Genomic DNA, 26,181 nt, shown 5'->3' with positions numbered 1-26,181 from the left:
TAAGGACTTCTGGTCAACTCTGCTTGTGATAATCCAAGAATCAAGATAATCTAAAAGAGCTAAAAGTCGCTATTAAATTCTCAATTCAAGAATTGCTCATAACCTATTCGGAAAAAGTCCCACCTGAAGAAAAAGTTGAAAACTTTGAGATAAAGGGTTGCGATAATTTTGGATTTCTTGATTAAATTCAGCTAAATGGGTAAAGGAGGGGGTTGTATGTCAAGCAAGAACAAGTTTCCTATAAATGAATCAGCAGAGAGACCAGTGAGTCAAACTGATATAACAGGGTCAGAAGCAGAAAGGTCCAAGAAGTTGAGAATATTCATTGTGTTTTATTCAATGTATGGACATATTGAAAGATTAGCTAGAAGGATGAAAAAAGGGGTAGATGGGATTGAAGGTGTTGAAGGGGTTCTGTATATGGTTCCTGAAACGTTAGCACCAGATGTTTTGGAACAAATGAAAGTCCCCCCAAAAATTGATGAGATTCCAGTGATATCCGTGGATGAGCTTATGGAAGCTGATGGATTCTTGTTTGGATTTCCTACAAGATATGGATGTATGGCAGCTCAGATGAAGGCATTTTTTGACTCGACGGGGAAGTTGTGGAGAGAACAAAAGCTTGCTGGATTGCCTGCAGGGTTCTTTGTCAGTACTGGTACACAAGGAGGTGGACAGGAGACCACCGCGTAAGTCTGTCTTCTGTCATCCATTTACTTGTGTTTATACTATTAATCGTTTCTTTTTATATCATCGGTGATGTCTGATCAGTGATCACTGTGTGTGAGCTAATTGCAACTTTCAGTTGGATGTTAATGCATTTGGGCAATGACTAATGTGTATGTGACATATATGTAAACCAGAAAAGAGGAGAGTAATATGACAATGTTGTACTTAAGCAAATTGATAGATACCCTTCAGATAATTGCTTCACCTAGTTGTAGTTGCAAATGAATAGACAGAAGAAACGGAGAACACTAGCAGAATCTAAGTCCACAACTTAACTGTTAAGAGTGCATACTAGTGACTAGTCTGAAAAATCATTTTGGCAGCCCTACAAAACTGTATGTAGGCTGTAGCTCTCCATAGCATCCAAAGGATTGCCTTTAACTGTTGATCCGTTTAACTGGTACTGATTGAGTTAAAGGAATCCCTTCATCTCAATGATTTGCAAGGTATCATTGAGGAAGAAGGCTCTACAGACCCAAAAATACTGTTTCTGATTGATCTTCCAACAATTAATATACTTGAAGGAATTTGATTTTCCAACAGGCCTAAGGGAAAGTATCTTGCAGTCAGATTTTTCTGTAATAGGTAATTAAGGCATCAAGAACACTTAACAATTGTCAGTATAGAATCTCATTTAGCAAACTGGTTGCCTGCTATGATAACTATCCATTATAGTTTATGAAGGACTATAAATGTACTCTTATGTAATCTCTATATCCTTTATCTTCTGTTCTATTTTCTTCTTTCTGATGATCCACTTATATCCTTGTTCCAATATTAATCATGCAACCAATTGGGGGACAAAGCTTGGTCAACGATAATCTGCTAACGAAATCACCATTTTGAAATGTTTCATTTTTCGTATTTGCAGCTGGACAGCAGTCACTCAGTTAGCTCACCATGGGATGCTCTATGTTCCAATAGGATACACATTTGGAGCAGGAATGTTTAGAATGGATTCAATAAGAGGAGGTTCTCCATACGGAGCAGGAACTTTCTCTGGAGATGGTAGCAGGGAACCTAGTGAACCAGAGTTGGCGCTGGCCGAGCACCAGGGCAAGTACATGGCAATGACAGTTAAAAGATTGGCTCAGCACTATTCCTTACCACCTGATAATGCCAGCTCCCGACGTTTTTAGAAATTGAAAAATGTCCAAATTTACCCCTCTACTATATGAAATGTCTTAATTTTAAGTTATACTTTGGGGCCATTCATACCTTTGTCGTTAAGAAATCGTCTTTGTATCTGTCTTTGCCTTTAACAGAGCTCCAAAGTGAACCGGATGATAAGGTTTCAATTTACCCCTCTACTTTTCACTATACTTTAAAATTACCTTCCGTTATACTTCAGGTTGGAGTTTCGTTAAGGGTGAGAACGGCAAGGGTGTGGATGCCCTTCAAAAGTATAACACATTAGTAAACTCAAGATCTTTCATTTAGTAGAATTGTAATTTTACCCTTTTTGGTTTAGAAACACCCTACATGTAATTTTTGTCCATTCCTAAAAACATTTCCTAAACTGAATGTATCAAAATTTGTGTGCCCTTAGAACTTAGAAGGTAATGTTTTTTTTTTCATTTATTAATTTGATTTTAGATTTTACAATGGGTTAGGGGGAGGGGAGGATGGAATTTGATGTGCCATAAAGTATAAACTATGATTTGTGTTCCATTTTCTATATGTTTTGGCCTCTCTTGTTTTGAGGAGTCTTTTGTGATCCGGAGAAAATAAAGCATTTAGATAAGCACTTTAATTTCGCGTTGGACGTCAATTTCAAATGCTAATAATTAAACTTTATATTTACTGATTTTTTAAAACACAAATACATAGTTTGAACAAAAAATATTAAAATATGCTGAATTTATATTTGGACTTCTACCTCTATTCGTGATGGTAACACTCATTAATTGAGTCTAATTTCATTGGTGACCAACCCAATTTTATTTTATTGAACTAAAGATACTAAACTACATTTTATAACAAAAAAAAGTCACTTAACTTTGTGTAAATATCATTAAAAGTCACTAATAAATAAATTTTATTTGATTAAAAAGTCACATAAATTTGCCTAAATATGAGAGAAACAATATTATGATTAATGTCATGTCTCTTTTGTTTCATCCTTGAGAAAAAAATGAGGACGAGGCTTAGATTATTCGATCATGCGAATAAATAATTCACAGATGTTCTATAAACAAGTGTGAGACACGGGTTATAGTGGGTTTAACGAGTGATAGAGGTAAGTCGAAGAAGTCTTAGGAAGAACTGATTAGATAAGACATGCCTCACCTGTAGCTTACCAATAGCACAATTCTAGATAGAAAAATCAGTAGATCGAGGATTAAGATAGAAGGTTAGTAGGCCGAGAGTTGTCTAGTTCATTTTTTAGTATTGTTATTATTACACTTTTACTATTTTATTTATCCTATTATTTATCATTGTTACTGTTCTTCATTGTATCTGACATGACTTTTTCGCTACTATGTTGTACATATTGTTTTTAGTCGATGCCCGAGGTCTAAACTCTAAAATGAAACTTTTACATTAAAAAAATTGGGGTAAAACTGTGTCTATAAAAAAGTCGAGTGAGTTTTTCTTTACCAAAAAATAGTTTCGCGACTTTGGTGCAATAAAGCGAAAGTTGAGTGATTAACCATAATTAATTGTGGATGCAATTACCTTTCGTTTTACCTGAACTGTAAACTTCTTCTTATCACTTGGTCGAAGACTGAAAAACTCTCGTCAACTCTGAAGTGGAGTGAAGGGATCTTTAAGCTTCAAATCTCGCTAAACCCTAGTGGCTTGCGAGCATTTTCAACATGTCTCGAGCGCCAGTAATCCTCAGTTTCCTTCTTCTTGCGGTTCTTGGCAATGCATTTTCCCCTGAAAACCCAACAGATCGGAAAATCTTGGTTTTGCTCGATGATTTATCCATCAAATCTTCACATTCTCTCTACTTCCAGTCTCTACAAACCCGTGGTTTCGATCTTGATTTCAAACTCGCCGATGATCCCAAGATCGCGCTACAGAGATACGGACAGTATTTATATGACGCCTTAATTCTCTTCTCACCTACCATTGATAGTAAGTCTCCATGCCAGATTTCTTTATGTTACATATGTGTATAGATCCGAGCTGAATGCAGTGGTTTCCAGTGAACCCGATGCGAAGGGATAGATCGAAATGGGTTAATTTTTTGGGTGTTTTAGGTAGATTAATAATGTCGTTCCTTTTTTTTTTCTTCTTTTTTAAGGTTTAGGTGGATCTCTTAATGCGGCAGCTATTCTGGACTTTGTTGACTCTGGCCATGATTTGATCCTTGCGGCTGATGCATCTGCATCTGATCTAATTAGGGAGATTGCTACTGAGTGTGGGGTTGATTTTGATGAGGTATCAGAAAACGTTTCTGTTACTTATATTTTTATTCAATCAATCACACAACTTTACCTATTAGGCCCAGTTCATACTAAAAGACTTGTGTTTTAAGTGAATGATTCATATTGCATACAGAAACCCTTTGCTTAACATTTTTACTGTGGTGAAGTGAATTCGATGGGATTTTCTTTGGTTACTAATGATGTTGCTAATTTGGATCCATGTTCTAAAAGCAAATGATGAACATAATTTTTTTGATTTTCTGAACCCCTATCAATCACTTTCATTCTTATGGGTGATTGCATCTTTGTGATAAGTATACTCATACTCCTCTAAAGTTAAGCATGACATGCTGACTAATGTTTTTCTACTCTTTATGTTCTACATAATAGGATCAGTCAGCTATGGTCATTGATCATACAAGCTTTGCAGTTTCAGATACAGAAGGGGACCATACCTTAATTGCTGGTGATGATTTCATTCAATCTGATGTAATCTTGGGCAAAGAAAAGATCGAGGTAAAGGACTATATTTCATCTATAATAATCATGATTTTTGAGTCTACTCTTCTATTTAATCATGGAATCAACGTGATCATAAAATATTAGCACATAAGTGTGGCCCTCCATTCCCATTTTTTTTTGGGGGGGGGGGGGGGTCTGTAAATACGAGAGATCAAAAATAGATCCTAGAACCCAATTCGCATACTGCTCTTAAGGGCTGATGGCCCAACTGTAGGAACACACCACATGCCCAAGTGGGGAAGAACCAACATCAAACGTGTCGAACCATCCAAACAGCGTGATCTCTTATGAAGATGCTATATCTATAATTTAACTGGAAAGGTTTGAACGAGTTTGTTGTGGTCATCTTTCCCTTAAGATTGAAAGAAATAATTAGCAGTTTGTCTTTCTGGAGCTATCGCCTATAAAAAGGATTTTTTAACTTATTTATCAATGTATTCTGTTGATGCCTTTTGTAGAAATACTGATATTTCATAACATGTAGCAATTTTAGAGATCAATTGGATTGTCCTGTCCCACAAGAGAATGGCCGAAACTCTCTCAACATGTAGCAATGTTTGTTTGCATTGCAAAAGAGTTGTTTCTTTCCTCCCAACATGGGTAGCTATCCATTAATTTTTTGCTTTCAACCTCCCATTTTGGAATCGTATCTACACTAATAAGCTGTGAAAACTCTATAAAGCTGATACATTCAACCAACCACTGTCATTTCACTCAATAATTTCTTAAAGATTTTAGAAACCTTTATTATTTAGGCTTTTTACTTCCCTAGCACATCTTATGTGACACTTAGCATTTTGCAATTGTTTCTCTTGTTCTCTTTGTTCATTTGTGTATTTGCCATGTTCGTTGGATTGTATCCTTGCAATTGTTTGTTGTAGCTTGTATATATGCTAATCCACATAGGGAAGTCATTGAAATAGTGACTCAAATTGCAGAAAGTACCACAATTTGAGTATTCTTTAGCTGTATACCACTCTCGTTCAGTCTATTATTCTTGAACAAGGGTGCTCTATTTTCTGATAATAAAGGAACAGATTATTATTCAAGCGGTAGAGTGCTTAGCCACATGAATAAACTTATACTAGACCTTCAATTAGAGATACAAGTTCAAAATTCTTCAGGGAAGTTCTGAGGAAGGATCTGGAACCAGATCATTATTAGTACACATAGAAGAAGGTTCTTTATTGATCTGTCTATGGGATAGGGATGGGGAAGGGAGGAAACAGAAGTTTAACTCCCTCAGAGTGTTCACCTTCTCTTTATAAAGTCCGGATAAAGACCAATGATCTTGAGTAACCGATATGGTGTAGCAACTGAAACTATCAATAAGTATACAGTAATTTCTTCATGCTCATTGTAATCTCTATTGTGCTCTCTTTTTGAGGTAGCTGCTTTTGTAAATAACACAAGGATTGTCATGTATCCTTTTTTAGAAGGTAAATAAATTGATTAATAATAGGAAACTCTCATTCTAAGGTGAAGAAATTGATTAATACCGGAGATTTTTCCATTATCTCTTATAAATAATAATAGGAAAATCTCACATAAACCAACAGTTCACCAAAGAGTAGAGAATCTATAACATAGTATAATTCACTGTGAATGACACCAAATCTTCTATATATATAAACTAGAACCTCAAGGGTGAACCTGAGAGAAACTAAATTTGAGAGGCTATCCCAAATGTATGTGGCCATTCTATACCCTTCAAATTCAAAAGCTCTCATATTTCTCTCTTTCAACAGAACCAACATAAGTGCTAATGAGGCAGATTCTCAGCTGTCAGGATCTCCTGTATCTTATCATATGTGTATCAAATAGGAGTCAGAATCTAACCTGAGGTACCAAATTAGACCAATGGAACTTAATCTACTCTTGCCATATTTAAAGCCAATAAACAAAGGCTTGTGAATTTATCTTCAATTTTTTTAATTTTCTTGTATTGATTAATAAGCTTGACATGGAATCAAATGCACTATATTTATCAGGTATATATTTAACCTCAAGTTTTCAATTAAAATTAGTTCATGAATCATGACAATGAAGGCAAATCATGATGTCAGAAAAAAGAGTATGCAGTAATAGGATAAGGTCGCGATGGAATAGATCAAGCAAGCTCGAATTGATGCAATAAGGAACCTATTTGGCCAAAGCCCTCATATAACAATGTGCAATTTTTGAGGTGGTCTTACTTGAATGGTCTGTTCTATAATCTCCTAACATAGACCTTTTGAGTTTTACAATGTCCATTTTTGAGGCATTTATGGTGTTATTTTGATATTGGCATTGGGTCATAAACTTTGTATGTACAAACTTCCCCAGTTACCTTTTTCATTTTTTACACTGACATGTGATTGTGTATCGGATGATACAGCTCTTGAGTCCTGCTGTAATGGAGCAGCTTGTTTCTAATACATATTTCTGTTATATAAATCCAGGCTCCTGTACTCTTCAAGGGGATTGGTCACTCTGTAAATCCGGCTAATAGCTTGGTAAGTTTCTGCAAGTTCTTTCTGGACATACATGTGTGTGAAGTACATTCTGTATAGTTATTTAATGTCAAAGGGTGCATCCATCATGCTTGCAGGTGCTGAAAGTTCTCTCAGCTTCGCCTTCAGCGTATTCAGCTAATCCTAAATCCAAATTATCAACTCCACCAACACTAACTGGATCTGCAATCAGTCTTGTTTCAGTTGTGCAGGTGGTTCATCTAATATGTGACCTATTAATATTCCTAATCATTTTCTTAAATTTCTACGTTCATTCAGATTATTGACCTTGAACCTCAAAAGTTGTTCAACCGGTGCTGTTTAGCTTTTTAAGATAATGAAGCCATGCTGGGATGCTTGCATAGAAGTTAAGCAGAAAAAGAATCATAATTTACTTTTTTAAAAGAATAAAGAAAAAGGGAAGATGGAAAGTTGTAAGCAGAAACGCCTCTCTACCTCCACGAGGTAGGGGTAAGGTCTACACTCTACACTCCCCAGATCCCATCTATGTGCTTACACTGGATATGTTATTGTTGTTGGAAAGGTATAGGCAATAGATGTTATACCTTTTGCAGTAGCTAGATCACATTTAGATGAAATTTATTTGATCTGGTCACTCTGGTGATGACGTATCGTGGCAATTTTCATATGTAAAGACTGCATACTTTGCTGACAATCGTTGCCTCATAATGCTACCCCTGGCCCATCGTCGTCCTTCCTTTTGTTGCTGAACAATTAAATGATGTTTAAAATAAGATCAACAACACGCCCAAAAAAAAATCAATGACAATTGTTTCCAATTGCAGGCAAGAAATAATGCTCGAGTTCTTATATCTGGCTCCTTAAGCATGTTTAGCAATCGGTAAGTAACTTTTGAGGCTTTAGATGGAGTAATATCTAATCTGAATTGATCAAATTGACAAGCCTTTTTCTCATGTCCAGATTCTTCAGATCTGGGGTGCAAAAGGCTGGAAGCACAATCAAGTAAGCACTCGTAGTTACTCTGTTGCTTCTGTTTGTTTGACATGATAGTACCTTGAGTCTGATGTGTGTGGAAGCCTCAGCATGAATTGACTTAGAAAATGAAAAAGAAAACAAAAACTAAAAGCCTTGGTATTGGTTGGACTTCTCTAAGACTGAAGCTGCTAAGAACATCATTGATATGTCAGTAATGTATCCATCACCTGGGAAAAGGTTTCTCAACTATTGGCATCCTGATTATGGACCTGTATTTCCTGTTTTGAGTTTTGACTACCAGAAAGAAGTCCACTAACCAAAAATATTTGTTGGATGTTGGGAGTTCTTTCATTGTTGTAATAGCTAGAATGTATTGTAAGGTTTTCTACTTGGTATACTCTTCAATGTATTGTAAGGTTTTCAATTATGCGGATCCACACAATTTTAGTTTGAACAGTGTATGTGTAATTTGATGTGATTTGATTTCTTTTCACAATTTCTTTGTTTTCACTTAATGCTGCTAGAGAAGCAATATCTTGAAGCTAATTGTGCCTCTTCCTGTCCTCTTCCACGTAAAGTAGAATTCAATTTTGTATTGTTTATGCTTTCTGACTTGATTGACCATAAATTTATTCCATGATCACAGCCATGAGAAATCTGGTAATGAGCAGTTTGTGACTGAAATTAGCAAGTGGGTCTTCCATGAAAGAGGCCATCTCAAGGTGCAGTATCAGATATAAGTTCTTAATTCATATCCACTTGCTTCTTTATTTTAATATTTTACTTTGGGCATTCTTGTAGTCATAAAAGAAATGCACTTCAATTGGCTGCATTTCACTATCCATATTTGCTGTTCTCAATATGTGAATTGGGAATTTATGTCTATACACTTTCATATATAGGCTGTGAATGTAAGACATCACAAAGTTGGGGAGGCAGATGAACCTTCTATATACAGAATCAATGATGATCTGGTACTACTACACTGCAAGTTTGAATAATCTATCAATCTTATATTATGTTTACTTAATGCTTTTGGATGTGTACTGAAACTGAGATTTTGATCCAAGGAATATTCTCTTGAGATTTATGAATGGTCTGGAACAAGTTGGGAACCTTATGTTGCAGATGATGTTCAAGTTCAGTTTTACATGATGAGCCCGTACGTTCTGAAAACCATGTCAACTGATCAGAAGGTACTCTTTAAGTGCTCCAGAATTAACTTATGGTAGGAATTGTTTTAGCACTTGGATTAATATTTCTAATTTCATTTTCTATAGGGTGTCTATTATACATCATTCAAGGTTCCAGATGTTTATGGAGTATTCCAGTTTAAGGTTGAGTACGAGAAATTAGGAGTCACAAGCTTGAGCCTTGCAAAACAGGTATGTTCTTTCGAAATCTACAGGAATCATCTCTTATGGAGGCATCTATTACTTTAAAAATTTTGTTATCATACTTTAAGCTGGTTAATTGTTAGAAGAGGTAGGTGCAGTCGTTATTTTCATGTTTTACAGATTTTGTAGTGAAGAGCTAATATATATGCTGTATCAGTCACTTTCTGGACACAAATTTATCTAGGACTTTTGCTTTCCCACTTATTTGGTGAGAGAATTACAACATGATAACCCATCGGGGTGGCCCAGTGGTTTGGGTTTGGGACTTCCATGTTGGAGGTCTCAAGTTCGAAACCTCTTGCCAGCGAAAGCAAGGGGTTTGCCTTCTGGGTCGAGCTCGTCGCACCGGGCTTGCCTAGTGCGGGTTACCTCTCCTATGTGGTTTGCGAGCTATTGCAAAGGAGCGGGGGTTTTACCCTGTGCGCACCCAAAGGGTAGCGGCTGCGGGTTTCCCTTGTCATCAAAATAAAATAAAATTACAACATGATAAATAACTTCTAATACTCTTTAGAATACACGCTAGTCTGTTGTCATTTACTCAAATGTATATGTAGAAGCAGCGCACCTTATTATGAAAACATTCTTTTTTTTTCTTTTTTTAGTTATCACGAAGTTTGTTGTATATCTGCACTTTGTCTTGTTTCATCATTTGTTTTGTTGCTCTAGTTCCCAGACATTGTTGGATGAAAGCAGTGAATATAGTCGTTGTTCCTCAGTGACCTGCTGTTCATAAAAGATACTCGTTTAAGAGATATATTTATGAAAGCCATTGACGCCTGTGCTCTCCTTATTGCTTTAGTTTTTTTTAAAAAAAATAATGGTGACAGTCTAATATTGCTTTAGCTTTGAAGTGCAAGAAAACGACTTTTGCATATAATTGGTCTTAACTATGTCATCTTCCGAAATTCAATAATGAATAATATAATAAAGGAGGTGTTTGACGACACCTTATATAGTTATTTGAATTAATATGGGGAATCTTTTTACTTGCAGATTCCTGTTCGACCCTTCAGACATAATGAATATGAGAGATTTATAACAGCTGCTTTTCCTTATTACGGAGCATCCTTCTCTATGGTACTTCTCTCCCCCACTCTTTCTTTCTCTCTCTCTCTATCTATCTCTTTGTTACACATTACAATTGATTTACCATCTGCATATTTTTAATGTACTATATGTAGTTCCAACCCCTTCTTTCTCTGTAGACAATTCCTCCCCAAGTTGTTGAGACTTAGGGGTCGTTTGGTTTGAAAATGAGTTATGATGGGATAAGTTATGTTGGGATAAGTTATGTTGGGATTAGTTATGATGGAATAAGTTGTGTTGGGATTATTTTTTATTGAGTGTTTGGTTTGTTGTATTCAAAATAATAAATTTTAAGAACAATTTATTTGTTTACAAAAATGCCCTTCATTAATGTAAAAAGTGATATAACAAAAGGGTTGAAAGAGACATTTTTGTCATTTACCTATTTTATCCCGGGATAAGTTATCCCGGGATTACTATACCACCCAAATAGAGGGATAACTTATCCCAGTACTAATTATTAATCCCGGGATAAGTTATCCCGAACTTGCCAACCAAACAACAAAATAAGCGGTACTATAATTTAATCCCGGGACTATATGGTATTATCCCTCACACCAAACGACCCCTTAGAGTATAAGGAGTCTTGTTATCTGATTTAATGAGGGTATTTGTCAAACTTTTAACACCTAAAAAGTACAGATATGGTGGTAAATTCTGCTTAGTTATATCAGGAAACTGAGGATACAGAAAATTTGTTGCAGTTGGTGTCCTATTGTGAAAGTATCTCTTGAGGAGTCTTAGATTACAAATTAATTTTACAAGATTTTATTTGGAAAACCTAGAAAAATCTAAAGATTCTGAAATATGTACTGTCTGTTAAGTATTTGTTGGATGCTCCTCTTAAAATGTTTAGAGTTGGAAGAGGGGGGAGTCAAATGAAACATACACGCAATATGATGACAACGTTTAGTCTTCTTATTTTATGATCTGATCTGTTGGATTATTTCGTACCTCTTTTCTGTCACGGGATATTAAAAAGCAAGTGCTATTTAAGATATTGTTTGGTTGTTGTTTCATCTACAAGAATATTTTGTATGATTCTGTTTTGTTTGTATGATAGATGGGTGGTTTCTTCCTCTTCTCCTTGGTATATCTGTACCACAAGTAGTAGCTGCAAAGACTGCTGGAATTATGAAGAATCAAGTGCAGATTTTGTATTTGATGGTCTAACTTTTAAAGTTATAAAATAGAGGATGTAGTGTTTCTTGGAACGGAAAAAGGTAGTTTTATTTTGTTTAGCAACAATGGATTATTGGGAACTTGTATTTGAAATTACATCCACTGATAGTTTTATGCATACAATTCCCAAGGAATTTTTGGTCTTGGCAAGTTGCTCCCGTTTCTTTCATTTTATTACTTACGATATTTTTGGGTTAATTGTGCAAAGGTTATCAAATAATTTAGCTTAATTGAAAATTACTAGTTTAATTTTAAAATTTTCGTTATACCCATCAATAAGATGATCAACCTCAAGGAATTTTCACAACACCTTAACCATTAGACTAGATTTTTAACTTGTGTCAAAAGATGTCAATACTTGCATATATATTTATTAAACCAAAATTTGATCTTTATATACAATGTTATATTTGTATGCGGGTCTGCCCCTGCATACAAATATTTATAACTTATCTAGACTATATATTAAAAGAAAAAACTTTTTAAATGTTTTATCTAGTTAAACACGGTCATAAATTAGGACAAAAAGAATAAATCAGAAGAGTAGACGGGGTAAGATGGTACTATATGCAGGGCAGACCTACATTGGTTCAAGAGAGTTCAATTGAACCCACTTTGTCATTTTTAAATTTTTGCTATTTATATGTACAAATTCATTGTAAAGTTGTATATCTAAAATGAATCCACTAAATACAATCAAGAAGCATGGCTCAGTGGTTACTGGGTTCATTTACTTGTTCTCATACCAAGATCAAATCTCAGTGTAAGCGATCTTAAATTGTTTGTTCAGTTTTCCTTTTAGTTTGTTATTTGACTGTTAATAATAATTTAGGTTACATATTTATAGCTTTTAAATAGTACTACCTTATATTATACTTAGTTTAAATTCTTTTGTAATCTACAAAGTTATGTAATTTTTTTTCTTATTTCTTGGTATACATAAAGGTTAGGTTAGTATATTTTTATTAATTTATTATTTACTAAATTATTTTTTCATTTTATTTATATTTTTTCAAAATTAGTACATTTTTATCGTTAGGTGAATTTTTAGTTCGCCCCCAAACTATTGTCAGTCTTAATAACTCTCATTTAATTGACTAACTGAACTTAAATACAAGTTTGCTTTGCCACATGGTCATAATTTCATATCACATGGTCAAACGGACCCTTAGTTAGATAAGAAGGAGCAATTGTACTTCAACAACTTATAATTTGCGCTTTTGATGATTTCATACTTATTTAAAGGGTTAATAGCATTTTTAGTCCATCAAAAATTAATAAATTCTAAATTGTGATTTTTAGTTATGCATATTTAACTTTTGATTAAAAATATTAAAACTTACAAATTCTATATACTTTGATATAAATTTGTTATAAGTATTAAAAACTTAACATAGAGAAATTATTCAAAAAAAAAGGAGCCCAGAAGCCTTTTAGTATTGGATATTTCAAGGCGGACCCAGTCCATTAAATTTCTTACCTCTGAAAAATTGGAGTTGGGCCGGCCTGTTTTGACAAGAAGTAGTGTGTATAGAAGAAGGAAGGGGCTTAATCGGAATAACACAAAACAAGGGAAGTTGGATGGTGTTCAGCCACTTCTCTTGACGGCAATAATTTCAAGATCCAGAAAATTGCTTATTGAAATTTCTTTGTTTCTTCAGTCAGATCTTTATGAAACATTTGTTTCTTCAGTATAATTCTGTCAAAATCATTTGAATCGTGGAATTCACTTTGAGGTTGGCAGTAAATTAGAACTTGCCAGCGAAGCTTCTAGTAGAAAGTTCCAAAAACAGTTGAGGACTTCTGGTCAACTCTGCTTGTGATAATCTAAAATAGCTAAAGCTCCCTATTAAATTCTCAATTCAAGAATTGCTCACAACCTATTTGGAAAAAGTTGAAAATTTTGAGATAAAGGGTTGTGATAATTTTGGATTTCTTGATTAAATTCAGCTCAATGGGTAAAGGAGGGGGTTGTATGCCAACCAAGAACAAGTTTCCTATAAATGAACCAGCAGAGAGACCAGTGAGTCAAACTGATATAACAGGAACAGGGTCAGAAGCAGAAGGGTCCAAGAAGTTGAGAATATTCATTGTGTTTTATTCAATGTATGGACATGTTGAAACATTAGCTAGAAGGCTGAAAAAAGGGGTTGATGGTATTGAAGGTGTTGAAGGGGTTTTGTATATGGTTCCTGAAATTTTGGCACCAGATGTTTTGGAACGAATGAAAGCCCCCCCAAAAAATGATGAGATTCCAGTGATATCTGTGGATGAGCTGATGGAAGCTGATGGATTCTTGTTTGGATTTCCTACAAGATATGGATGTATGGCAGCTCAGATGAAGGCATTTTTTGACTCGACGGGGAAGTTGTGGAGAGAACAAAAGCTTGCTGGATTGCCTGCAGGGTTCTTTGTCAGTACTGGTACACAAGGAGGTGGGCAGGAGACCACCGCGTAAGTCTGTCTTCTGTTATTCATTTACTTGTGTTTATACTATTAATCGTTTCTTTTATGTCATCGATGATGTCTGATCACTGATCACTGTGTGTGAGATAATTGCAACTTTCAGTTGGATCTTAATGCATTTGGACAATGACTAAGGTGTATGTGACATATATGTAAACCAAAAAAGAGGAGAAATGTGACAAAGTTCTACGTAAGCAAATTGATAGATACCCTTCAGATAATTGCTTCACCTAGTTGTAGTTGCCAATGAAGAGACAGAAGAAACGGAGAGCACTAGCAGAATCTAAGTCCATAACAATTGATGAGAGTGCATACTAGTAACTGGTCTGAAAAATCCTTTCGTCAGCCTTACAAAAATTGTATGTAGTCTCAATAGCATCCAAAGGATTGCCTTCAACTAGTGATCAGTTTAACTGGTACTGATTATGTTAAAGGAATCCCGTCATCTCACGATATGCAAAAAATCATTGAGGACGACGGCTCTAGAGACCCAAAAGTACTGTTTCTGATTGATCTCCAACAATTAAGTACTTTAAGAAATTTGATTTTCCAACAGGCCTAAGGGACTTGAAGTATCTTGCAGTCAGATTTTATTGTAATAGGTATATAAGGCATCAAGAACACTTTACAATTGTCAGTACAAAATCTCAGTTAGCAAACTGGTTGACTGCTATGAAAACTATCCATTATAGTGATAGAGATCTGTAGCTATAGCCACTACTCCATAGGTGCATCGTCTACTGTCATTCCAACCATATTTGCTCAGAAGTCATTTTAGAGGTATACTAATTCAAAAAAATTGTTATTATTGTAGTAACTTCCTCGGGCTAATAGGTCACTTTTGTTATTGATCTTACTGGTTTTGCAACCTTGGGAAGTCATCATGCATTCATGCTAATGGATGAACTTCAAATCTTGGATGAATTGGATTGTGATTAGTTATTTTATGAAAATGGCTTGCTTGTATGTGTTGTCGCAGAATCCTTAAACAGGACATTTTATCCACAGACTAACATAGTCTATGAAGGACTATAGTTGTACTCTTATGCTATCTCTATATCCTTTATCTTCTGTTCTATTTTCTTCTTTCTGATGATCCACTTATATCCTTCTTCCAATATTAATCATGCAACCAATTATTGAAGGACAAAGCTTGGTCGACGACAATCTGCTAATGAAATCCAGTGGACCATATTGAAATGTTTCATTTTTTGTATCGCAGCTGGACAGCAGTCACTCAATTAGCTCACCATGGGATGCTCTATGTTCCAATAGGATACACGTTTGGAGCAGGAATGTTTAGAATGGATTCAATAATTGGAGGTTCTCCATATGGAGCAGGAACTTTCTCTGGAGATGGTAGCAGGGAACCTAGTGAACCAGAGTTGGCACTGGCCGAGCACCAGGGCAAGTACATGGCAATGACAGTTAAAAGATTGTCTCAGCACCATTCCTTACGACCTGGTAATCCTAGCTCTCGGCGGTTTTAGAAATTGAAAAATGTCCAAATTTTCCCCTCTACTATATGAAATGTCTTAATTTTAAGTTATACTTTGGGGTCATTCTTACCTTTGTCGTTAATGAGTCGTCTTTATATCTGTCTTTGCCTTCAACAGAGGTCCAAAGTGAACAGGATGATAAGGTTTCAATTTACCCCTCTACTTTTCACTTTACTTTAAAATTACCTTATGTTATACTTCAAGTTGGAGTTCCGTTAGGGGTGAGAACGGCAAGGGTGTGGATGCCCTTCAAAAGTATGACACATTAGTAAACTTAAGATCTTCCATATAGTAGAATTGTAATTTTATCCTTTTTGCTTTAGAAACATCCTACATGTAATTTTTGTCCATTCCTAAAAACATTTCCTAAACGAATGTATCAAAATCTGTGTGTCATTAGAAGGTAATGTTTTTTTCATTTATTAATTTGATCTTAGATACTACCATGGGTTTGGGGAAGGAAAGGATGGAATTTGATGTACTATAAAGTATAAATAAACTATGATTTGTGTTCCATTTTTCAAAAATTTAACAGACAAAGTAATTTAGCTCCAAATCGATATCATGAAGAAAGCACATTGATTTCGCATAAAATGGTAATTGAAATTTAAATTTAACAATTGTTTTAACACAAACATATAGTTTACATGCTAGTCTGTTGTCATTTACTCAAATATATATGTAGAAGCAGCACACACCTTATCCTGTAAACATTTTTTTTTTCTTTTTTTAGTCATCACGAAATTTGTTGTATATCTGCATTTTGTCTTGTTTCATAATTTGTTTTGTTGCTCTAGTTCCCAGACATTGTTGGATGAAAGCAGTGAATATAGTCGTTGTTCATCAGTGACCTGCTGTTCATAAAAGATACTCATTTAAGAGATATATTTATGAATGCCATCGACGTCTGTGCTCTCCTTATTGCGTTAAGTTTTTTTTTTTTTTTAATAATGGCGACAGTCTAATATTGCTTTATCTTTGAAGTGCAAGAAAACGACTTTTGCATTTAATTGGTCTTAAATATGTCATCTTCCGAAATTCAATAATGAATAATATAATAAAGAGGTGGTTGACGACACCTTATATAGTTATTTGCATTAATATGGGGAATCTTTTTACTTGCAGATTCCTGTTCGACCCTTCAGACATAATGAATATGAGAGATTTATAACAGCTGCTTTTCCTTATTATGGAGCATCCTTCTATATGGTACTTCTCTCTCTCTCTCTCTATCTATCTCTTTGTTACGCATTACAATTGATTTACCATCAGCATATTTTTAATGTACTATATGTGTTCCAACCCCTGCTTTCTGTGTAGACAATTCCTCCTCAAGTTGTCGAGACTTAGAGTATAAGGAGTCTTATTATCTGATTTAATGAGCGTATTTATCAAACTTCTAACACCTAAAAGGTACAGATATGGTGGTAAATTCTGCTTAGTTATATCAGGAAACTGAGGATACAGAAAATTTGTTGCAGTTGGTGTCCTATTGTGGAAGTATCTCTTGAGGAGTCTTTAGATTACAAATTAATTTTACAAGATTTTATTTGGAAACCTAGAAAAATCTAAAGATTCTTAAATATGTACTATCTGTTAAGTATTTGTTGGATCCTCCTCTTAAAATGTTTAGAGTTGGAAGAGGGGGGAGTCAAAATGAAACATACACGCGATATGATGACAACGTTTAGTCTTCTTATTTTATGATCTGATCTGTTGGATTATTTCGTACCTCTTTTCTATCACGGGATATTAAAAAGGAAGTGCTATTTAAGATATAGTTTGGTTGTTCATCTACAAGAATATTTTGTATGATTCCGTTTTGTTTGTATGGTAGATGGGTGGTTTCTTCCTCTTCTCCTTGGTATATCTGTGCCACAAGTAGTAGCTGCAAAGACGGCTGGAATTATGAAGAATCAAGTTCAAGTTGCTCCCGTTTCTTACATTTTATTACTTATGGTATTTTTGGGTTAATTGTGCAAAGGTTATCGAATTGATAGTATTGTTGCAGTGTAAGTACAGCATTGTACCCAGTGTGATCCCATAAATTGGAAGAAATAATTTTTAGCATAACAAGTACTGCCGTGCCTGAAGGAGTATTATATTGGCAAAGGAAAAAAAACTGCCTTAATTTTTTGGAAAAAAAATGCCTTATTTATTTTTTTTGGCTAAACATACATACGTTTGACGTGTCCAAGTAATAAAAAAAATACATAGGTTTCCCTAAAGGTAGTTGTACTAGGAAACAACTAGTATATGAATTGAGTCAAGGATGTGAGAATTGGGTTATTACGACTCAAAGTCTGAATAAAAGATGAACTACTATTCATCAATCACTTCCAAGGAAAAAATTGATGTTAACAAGAAGGGGAGATATTGCTTGGCTCGTTGGGGTTTTTTCATTGACCGGACGGAATGTTTTGTTTGGCACTTCAAATACCACATACCAAATTCAAGTTCCCTTATTCTCATTACCACTACGATGAATGGACAAAAAAGCTGATCAAGTATGTTGTTTCCCCTTCAACGCATGAATATTTTCTCAACAAGGATGAATGCTTATGCAACGTCTCCCTCTACTTCAATGAAGAGCCGTATTTGCGGTCCTCCTTATTATAAAAAGTGGGTAAAGGTAAGACTTTATAAAAATAGCAGGTTGGTCGCCTTCTGTAATGGTGAGAAAATATGCACTTTGTTCCAGAAAGGGAAACTAGGCATAATACAAATGATCCCTGAAATAACTACTAGTCCGTCTCCTGTCACATTCAGGGCACCAACAGATGCCACTGCTCTCTATCGACACAGACACTTTGTAACTTGGCAAGACCAATTGTTTCTAGTTCAACGAAAATTCGGATCACCTTCCGTCTTTGACGTTGGGAGGCCGACTTTGAAACAAATCAATTCAACAGACTATTCAATTTGGACGGATTTATTATTTTTCTATGTAGACGATTCTCCGCTGCAACTTGTTCATCTCTGCCTCAAGAAAAAAACCATGTCTACTTCACACATAACAACACTTTATATGCCTTCCACATTCAGTTCTTCTATTCGTCAGGTAATTAATTTAGATATTTCGTCTATCATAAATGTTTGTGAATATTGTTCATAACATTTGATTTATTTTGACTTATTTAGGTCAGGAGGGGCCAATATTCAACATAACACTAGTACTGGAGGTGACAAGTTGAAAAAGTGTCCATCAGTGCCTGTAGACAGCAACATTTGCATCCATCTTTCTCTAGACCTTCAAAGGCAAATTTCTCGTTACCTACTTTCTCAAGAAGCATACATGAGTTTCCGCTTGGTGTGTAAATTATGGAGATCCGTTGCTCCTCCATTACGTTGGAAAGTGGTTGATCAATCAAGACTCCATGTGGCTTCTATCTCTAAACCAAAAGGATGGTTTGTGCACCTTCTATAATCCCTTTAGAAATTTCAACTGTTATATGACCAACAATGACTTAGTAGGCTGTGAAATTCGGTATGCTAAAGATGGATGGCTTCTTGTGTCTAGGGGAAAATCTATCTTCTTACTTTCGCCTGGGAAGCAAATAATCCATCTCCCACAAAAAACAGACAACTATTTCTGCGACACTATGTCATTCTCAGCTTCTCCAACTAATTCTTCTGCCTGGGTAATCTTTGGTATAGCTTTCTTAAACTTGTTTCAAGTTAGGATTTCATATTTGAGACAAGGGGATGATAAATGGACTAGCATCACAGCAGACAATGAGGTGCCTTTCCTACTTTCATGTTCTAGTCCGATCTACTTTGGTGAAGAATTTTATGTCATAGGCCAGCACGGTGATGTTGCTGTATTTGGCTTCTTTAGAGATGGAAACGGAACCCCTTACTGGGTTATCCATAAACTTTCTCAACAATATTCACCTCCTATTTCTGGTTCTTGCCGTTTATTTTTAGTTCAACAGGATCAAAATGTGCTACATTCCGTGGTTGTGACACCACAACATGATGTTCATGTTTATGAACTAGACTTTGGACGGAATCTAATAGTCAGATTAGTAAAACAAGTCAAAAATTGGCTTTTTTTCACTAGCGAAGCCTCGTCTGTTGGTGTTTGTGGCAAGAACGTAAATGTGGATAATGCAGTTTTCTTCCCCACTTTCAACACTTGTAACGACTATACTTACTATTCTTTGGAAGATGTCGCTTTCAAAGTATTGAAAGACAATTGTACGGATAAAACGCAACAGAAAGAGCTTTTAAATCGTGTTTGGATCCATTGTGAACTGATAGGGAATTGATCTCTCTACTCTCTCTTATGTATTGTAGTAGTTTTTTTTTTTTTTTGTTGTTGAAGTGAATAAATTAGTCTTAGTTAGACAAGAAGGACCAATTGTACTTCGAAAGCTTATATTGCTTAGCCTTTTAAGTTTCAAACTCTCAACAAAAAGAAAAATCATAATTTGGAATCCCAAATTGTGATTTCAATTTCTTTTTTTTAAATGTAAAACTTGACCCAAATACATGAAGATTCATAATGAATAGGTTGGAAGAGTAGTCTTTAGATAGTATAGATAATATTTATGTCTTGAGAATGTACAATAGGCAAGTGTTTGTAGTCCTACGGTTAGGATAATTGCCTTTTAAGCAATAGACCCGGGTTCGACTCCTGGCAGATCAATTTAGTCGGTTTACAATTAAATGAAAAAAATAACGATTTTTTCTAGTACAACCAAAACGCAATCAAGAAAAACCAAGTAACTGACCGGATATTGTACAAATATCTTACCATCGTTGGGGTGCTTCTCCCTTGTAGTGCTTTCATTGCAGCTTCAGCATCAGCTTCGGCCTCTCTAGAGAACTAAGATCAAACACAGAGGAAAAAATAGGCAATATAGCACCATCATATTAATGTTACAGTCATAGAAGGTAGCATTCAGTTCATACTGAACAGGATACTAAACCAGGACCCATCCATACTCAAAAAGTAGTTGAAAAAATTAGACTCCTACAATCTTATGCAGTTGATACTGTTGCGAACTGCTTAAAAAATTAACAACTGTACAAGGTAAGAACTAAAAACTATTAACAAATGAGTTCCAGAAGAACTCATACTTGAATTAGCAAGAAGCACCAAGAGCAAACACCATTCAGAATGTTATTGATGGCATGACAAGCAAGACTTCAAAATTCCAAAATGTGTTAAGAGGCCCTATGAAAGAATATAGTGCAATTTAACTAAGCAGTACTGCTCTAAATTGTCTTACTTTTCGGACATTAAGCTCAACAAGAAGATGAGTACCTCTATGTACGTTGCTATAGTAGTCTTGTTGGAACCACCCGGCTCCTTCAAGTTGCTTATAGCCTCCATTATAAGATTTTCCAATCTATAATAGTAGTAAAGCAGCAACACTTAGAGATAGTCGTCCTTCCAGAAAAAAGTAAGACAAAAAACTGGAACATAACAAACTTATTATAAGGCTAGGACAACTTTTATCCATCTACCACAGTCAGAATGCTAAAAACAAAACACAAACTATTACTTGGAAATAACATGGGTAGAATGTGAAAATAATTAGAACTATAGAAGTATGAGATCATGCAGAAGACAACATTTAACTAAATCCGCGAGCAGAAGCAAATGTATAAGGCGACAACTTGAGTCATGCTGTAACAAGTAATGAGCAAGGTTTAACCTTATGATAGATCTTTTTGACCCACGAATCTGTGGAGAATCACTAGAAGTAGTAGCTAGCCTTGCTTCAGCCATTTCCTCATCACTTTTAGCCTTAGTGGAGATAGATAAAGACCTCTTATCCTGTTTACGGGCTTGATTCATTCTTTTGAGAGCCAACCTTGCTTTCTCTCTAGAACCACAGCCGTTTGTCATGACACTCATGTTCCTCCACTTGTCCTGAACAACAACAAAGACAAATTAACATATCATGCATAAATACATCGCTAAGAGGAAAAAAAAAGATACGTGACCTTCATCAATTCGAATGACACCCAAGCTTCCTCTCTGCAAAAGAAAACTTTATCCTAAAAGAAATGGAGAAAAGGGAAATTCTACCTTTAGATCTATAGTAGTTTGATACCTATCCTAATGGATACTATTTACTAAAACTCAAAAGAACTTTACCTTCAAAGCTTACGATATCCATTTGGCCTCCCGTGAGTTTTGGTAACAATTCCAACAAAGAAACATCAGAAATAGAGCTCAGAGTCTCTCCTTTAAGGCCAAAGCTTGCTGGGAAAGCATGCATATCATCTGAATGGCAGTATTTTGATGTCGTCGTTGTAAAGCAAGCATACGAAACCATAGTTAAAATGGCGATGAGAAGGAAGCATAACAAAAGGCAGAAATGGTTGACCTTCTTTTTGTTTTATTTAAAAATACATGTAAAGGGAAAATGACTGAGTTTTTGAAAAAAACCGATTAAACTTATGGTTTAAGCAAATCGAATTCTCAAAAGAACAGAGTCGCCACTTAATTTTTTTTTTTATAGTAAAAATCAAGAAAAAAACTATAAGATTTTCAAAAGATTTAAACAGATAAAATCAATTGAAAAATGAAAGGGTTCGAAGTTCAATATACATTCCGAGAAGGTGTTAGGCCCTCGGAATGCCCGCTAACTTGCGATTGACCGGCAATTTGACTTAAAATGATTTGACTAATTTTGAGAAATTTAACATAGGAATATTTAAATAAATTACAATATTTAATTAATTCAAGAAAAATAATTAGATAAACGACACATTCTCTTTTTAGAGAAAAAGATTTCAATAATGACACATTTGGCTTGTGATACAAGTGATTAGAATTTTAATAAAAAAAACTAGATTAAAATTTTATTTTTTATTTTAAAAAATAATAATTTTAACCAATTTGATAAATTAAAGCATGAGACCATTTTAAATCAATTGGTAAAAAAAGAACACATACAATTTTTATTTTTTGGTTCATTTGAGAAAAGTGTTAACTTAAAACCATTTAAATAAGCAAGATGATTAAAGGAAGAGGCATTCAAAACATATCTTTTAAAGAACAAAAAAAAAAATTAATTAAGATAAAATATAGCCAATATATTTGATTAGTAAGATAAATGAATACAAAACAAATAAAAGAGTGTATTAAAAAGTAAGCCAATACAAAGAAAATGACTTATCGTTTGGGGAATTTAATTAGGTTAGTTAATAATTTAAAAGTTAGAGTCAACACACAATAAACAATAAATAATCATAATTGAATAATTAAAGAGTAGGGAGAAATTGAATTTGGGCCCTTCTTGGGCCAAATTCGCTGCTGATTTTAGGCTTAGGTTCAATCCCGTTTTTGTATACACTGGTTGTATATCAGTGTATATCGTATGAACCCAGCCCATTTTGTTTGTATATAAGACTGTATACCGAATGTATACAACTTAATTCAACTTCCAGAACACCTGTTTCAATTTTTGGACTTGTATATCGCTGTTTTTTTCCGTGTATACTTGTGTATACAGCTGTATAGGTCATGTATACAGTCCGTTTTTTACTTCTCCAAGACCTGTACATCAGTCCCTGCTTGCTGGGGGGCCGACTCGATGGAGAAAAAGTAAATAAATTAAGCCTCTACGGCTCATCTCGAGGATGCAAGAGAGAAGGAGTCCACCACGGGCTCGGGGAAAGGTTCACACAACAAAAGAAAGAAAAACAAAATTAGCATTCGAAGATAAGGAAGCAAATGAGACATAACTTAATTGAAAATTAAAATCAACTTAATTATCTCAAGACCAAAAGGGGACCACTGCCAAGGTCTACTGTTAGAACTTCTAAGAATACAAAAGATGAGCTACTGAATATTAATCAACAGACATTTGGCCCCTTAATAGTGACAAACTCAACAAGAAAAAAAAACCATTGAAGTTTAAGGTAAAAAATAAGGCTAAACAAGGAAGTAATCAAAACTAGTATGATCAACAAAATCCTAATACTAAATTGTGGAGAGTCCAAGCTTGGAGAGAACCAAGAATACATACGTATGAAAGAAAATAATCTTAGTAAAGCAAGCAAACATAGGTGTAGCAAAGGCAGATGGCATTACAATGGACAAGTGACAACTTAAAGTGTAAAGGGGGCATGCCAGACAACAATCTGATCAGTGAGAAAGACCACATGGTATAGTCTTAAGTATTCTATAAAGCTCGCAATTGGAACTAGATTACAAATGGTAAGCGATTTCGACTAAAATTTAAGCAAAATAGAGACATAAACTTAATTCAAACATGACCTGCAGGAGAGTAAGAACGTCATGGTTCCCAAAAATGGATAAAAACCAACTCCTACAGCCCATCAAACAATAGCTAAGACAATATACAACTTCATACTCAAAGATTTTTATTTATTTTTATTTTTTAGCTCTGCCCTCATTTCAAAAGGAAAACAAAGAACATTAACAGTAACAAAGTGAATAAACCCGGATGTTTAAGACAACGAAAACAAAGGGATACTAGTTCAAACATCAAGACAAATAAACGAGAAGCAAGCGATGAAACAAATTCGAAACAAAGAAACACCGACTACAAAAACAGCAAAAAGAAAACTTTGAATCAGCACTAAGAGTAGGCACTAAAGTCGCTTAATAAAAACACCCACAGCTCGGTAGCGAATAACAGAGAACAAACACAGCTAGTAGCGTCATGTCTTAATGGAAAGGAGGGATATTATAAAGGGGGAAATGTTACCTTTTCCTGGGCAGCAACTAGGACATTAACGAACTGACCACGAAAAAGCTTCCACCACCACACGAGGCTCCGGCGAGATTGGAATGGATAGAACACAACAAACGGGAAGTTTCAAGAACTTTTCACTCAAGTGGATTTCTTCCTCCAAACTCTAGCTAATTTTAATACTTACTCTAACTATTATTTTTATTTTTTAACACCAAATTTTTCAACTCCCAAAAAAAAAAATCCCCCTCTTACAAATGAATGATCCCAGAATATATAGCCGAAACTCGGGTTCAAAATAATGGGGGAAAAGGGATGAAAATTCAAGTGAGAATGAGGGTAGACTCGGAATTCTCCTCCTCAATCCTCAATTCAAAAAATTTCAAGAACCAAAGAGCTGCTCGTTTGTACCAAAAATCAACCAAAATCCCCCAAAATTCGGATGAAAAGATCGAGGTGGGCGGCTGTTGCAGAGAAAGCTGTGGGAGTTGTTGGATATTGACGTGTGAGGTAGAAGAAAAATGCACACTGCTGCTGTTTGGTTCACGTGAGCTGCTGGATTCGCGTGGAAGAAAGAGATGCAGCGCGTACAGGGCTTGCTGGACTCGGGTCACACTTTGAGGGCTGCGACAGTGGACTGTTTCTCACATTTTTTTGGGTTCTGCTCGTTGTATTGAGGAAGAAGAACGAGAGTACAGGGGTGCTGGGTCGGTTTGGTATGCTGTTCCTGTATGTATTGTAATGTTGTTAGAATTGGGCTGATTTGGAAAGGAAATGGGAGTGGGCTGGGAATTAGTGGGAAAAAGGGAAATTGGAAAGCTGAAAGTAATGGGCCTGTTTTAAATAGGCCCAAGTTGGGTCTGAAAAATGGGTTTAAAGTGAGGCTAAAAGGGTTGGATCTTGGAGTTTAAGAAATAGCCAAATTGAGTTAGAGTAACAAATTCGGCTAAAATCTAAGTAAGACGAATTAATATAAATCAATCAATGAGCTTCTTAATGTTAACAAAAATAAAATAATTAACTTAATTATAAACTAATCGACTCAAAAATATAAACTATCAATTAAACTAATTAACCAAATATTTAAATAAAACTAAAAACATTTTTTTTTGTAACAATTTTCGAACATCCGTAAAATGTACTAATTATATATAAATATATATATTATATTAAATAAATAAATAATAATAATACAAATACAAAATGACAAAATTACTTGAAAAATGCTCGGATTTTTTCTTAAAGTCAAATATTTTAAATCATTTGAAATTTAAGAAGCTCGATGATTAATATAGTCCAAAATTGGGTGTCAACACTTTTGACTCCCCATCGCGTGTACTTGTGCACTCTCTTGACCTTGTAATTTGATATTTCAGATGTTAAGAAGATTCATTTTCACACTTGGCCTGAAGAGAGAAACATCAGGTCATGCGAGTAACTAATATATTTGATTGAGAACTAGCAAAGTGATGTACATGAACATCTTCTAATAAACACAAAACCAAAGTGTAAGCATCAATATTTTGTGGTGTGTACAGAGTTACCACTTTCCTCAATTACAAGTAAAAACACAAAATAATAAATAAAAGGACGTCTGTAAAAAGACACTAATGAACACAAACTGTCAAAGAGCCTATCAGTCGAGTAATGCATGCAATCCTATAGCAGTAGAGTAATGCATGCAATCCTATAGACTACAACAACCATTCAAAGTTATGAACATCCTAGTTGTCAGGCAAAATAAATTATGCACAGCAGCATCAATACAATAGAAAAGATGATGTCAGTTCAAC

At 34.9% G+C, this 26,181-nt stretch overlaps 6 protein-coding genes across 9 annotated transcripts in view; 3 read left to right on the top strand and 3 right to left on the bottom strand.

The window, feature by feature from the left end:
* The window catches only part of LOC125816642 (polyol transporter 5-like), a 267,811-nt gene that overhangs the window by 28,791 nt on the left and 212,839 nt on the right, over positions 1 to 26,181 (bottom strand). The gene's annotated exons all lie outside the window — the stretch shown is intronic.
* Positions 32 to 2,277, top strand: LOC125816686 (probable NAD(P)H dehydrogenase (quinone) FQR1-like 2). The gene is made up of 2 exons (XM_049496312.1): positions 32 to 689; positions 1,601 to 2,277. Exons 1-2 carry the CDS (start codon positions 196 to 198, stop codon positions 1,866 to 1,868), a joined length of 762 nt encoding a protein of 253 aa, XP_049352269.1. The 5' UTR covers positions 32 to 195; the 3' UTR covers positions 1,869 to 2,277.
* LOC125816660 (dolichyl-diphosphooligosaccharide--protein glycosyltransferase 48 kDa subunit) lies at positions 3,407 to 17,843 on the top strand. Of its 3 annotated transcripts, none has more exons than XM_049496281.1 (13): positions 3,407 to 3,813; positions 3,983 to 4,119; positions 4,497 to 4,622; positions 7,070 to 7,123; positions 7,219 to 7,332; positions 7,927 to 7,982; positions 8,063 to 8,104; positions 8,724 to 8,799; positions 8,980 to 9,051; positions 9,148 to 9,273; positions 9,358 to 9,462; positions 10,468 to 10,551; positions 11,624 to 11,894. In XM_049496281.1, exons 1-13 carry the CDS (start codon positions 3,549 to 3,551, stop codon positions 11,669 to 11,671), a joined length of 1,305 nt encoding a protein of 434 aa, XP_049352238.1. In that variant the 5' UTR covers positions 3,407 to 3,548; the 3' UTR covers positions 11,672 to 11,894. The 3 variants fall into 3 exon arrangements, with proteins under 3 accessions (XP_049352238.1, XP_049352239.1, XP_049352240.1); XM_049496282.1 differs by lacking the exons at positions 10,468 to 10,551; positions 11,624 to 11,894 and adding exons at positions 16,833 to 16,916; positions 17,545 to 17,843 and having other exon boundaries at positions 3,408 to 3,813; XM_049496283.1 differs by lacking the exon at positions 11,624 to 11,894 and adding an exon at positions 17,545 to 17,677 and having other exon boundaries at positions 3,408 to 3,813.
* On the top strand, positions 13,639 to 15,839 carry LOC125816684 (probable NAD(P)H dehydrogenase (quinone) FQR1-like 1). Its single transcript, XM_049496310.1, has 2 exons — positions 13,639 to 14,196; positions 15,431 to 15,839. The coding sequence occupies exons 1-2, from the start codon at positions 13,697 to 13,699 to the stop codon at positions 15,696 to 15,698; spliced, it is 768 nt and encodes a 255-aa protein (XP_049352267.1). The 5' UTR covers positions 13,639 to 13,696; the 3' UTR covers positions 15,699 to 15,839.
* The window catches only part of LOC125816669 (tyrosine--tRNA ligase 1, cytoplasmic), a 43,138-nt gene continuing 35,929 nt past the window's right edge, over positions 18,973 to 26,181 (bottom strand). Inside the window, exon 11 of the mRNA XM_049496291.1 lies at positions 18,973 to 18,984. Coding sequence (XP_049352248.1) covers positions 18,982 to 18,984 — 3 coding nt within the window. The 3' untranslated portion in view covers positions 18,973 to 18,981. The remainder of the gene's footprint in view (positions 18,985 to 26,181) is intronic.
* Positions 20,780 to 21,581, bottom strand: LOC125816706 (telomere repeat-binding factor 1-like). Of its 2 annotated transcripts, none has more exons than XR_007442236.1 (2): positions 21,374 to 21,581; positions 20,780 to 21,131 (listed from the first exon to the last, which is right to left on the bottom strand). XR_007442236.1 is itself a non-coding variant. In XM_049496328.1 (2 exons), exons 1-2 carry the CDS (start codon positions 21,574 to 21,576, stop codon positions 20,941 to 20,943), a joined length of 327 nt encoding a protein of 108 aa, XP_049352285.1. In that variant the 5' UTR covers positions 21,577 to 21,581; the 3' UTR covers positions 20,780 to 20,940. The 2 variants fall into 2 exon arrangements, 1 of the variants encoding a protein (XP_049352285.1); XM_049496328.1 differs by having other exon boundaries at positions 20,780 to 21,064.

The sequence above is a fragment of the Solanum verrucosum genome, unplaced genomic scaffold, assembly GCF_900185275.1.
Source record: "Solanum verrucosum unplaced genomic scaffold, falcon-dt-bn FXZP01000261.1, whole genome shotgun sequence".
NCBI classification, from domain to species: Eukaryota; Viridiplantae; Streptophyta; class Magnoliopsida; order Solanales; family Solanaceae; genus Solanum; species Solanum verrucosum.
The sequence above is the reverse complement of the archived record's forward strand: the minus strand, read 5'-3'. Positions and strand labels throughout refer to the sequence as shown.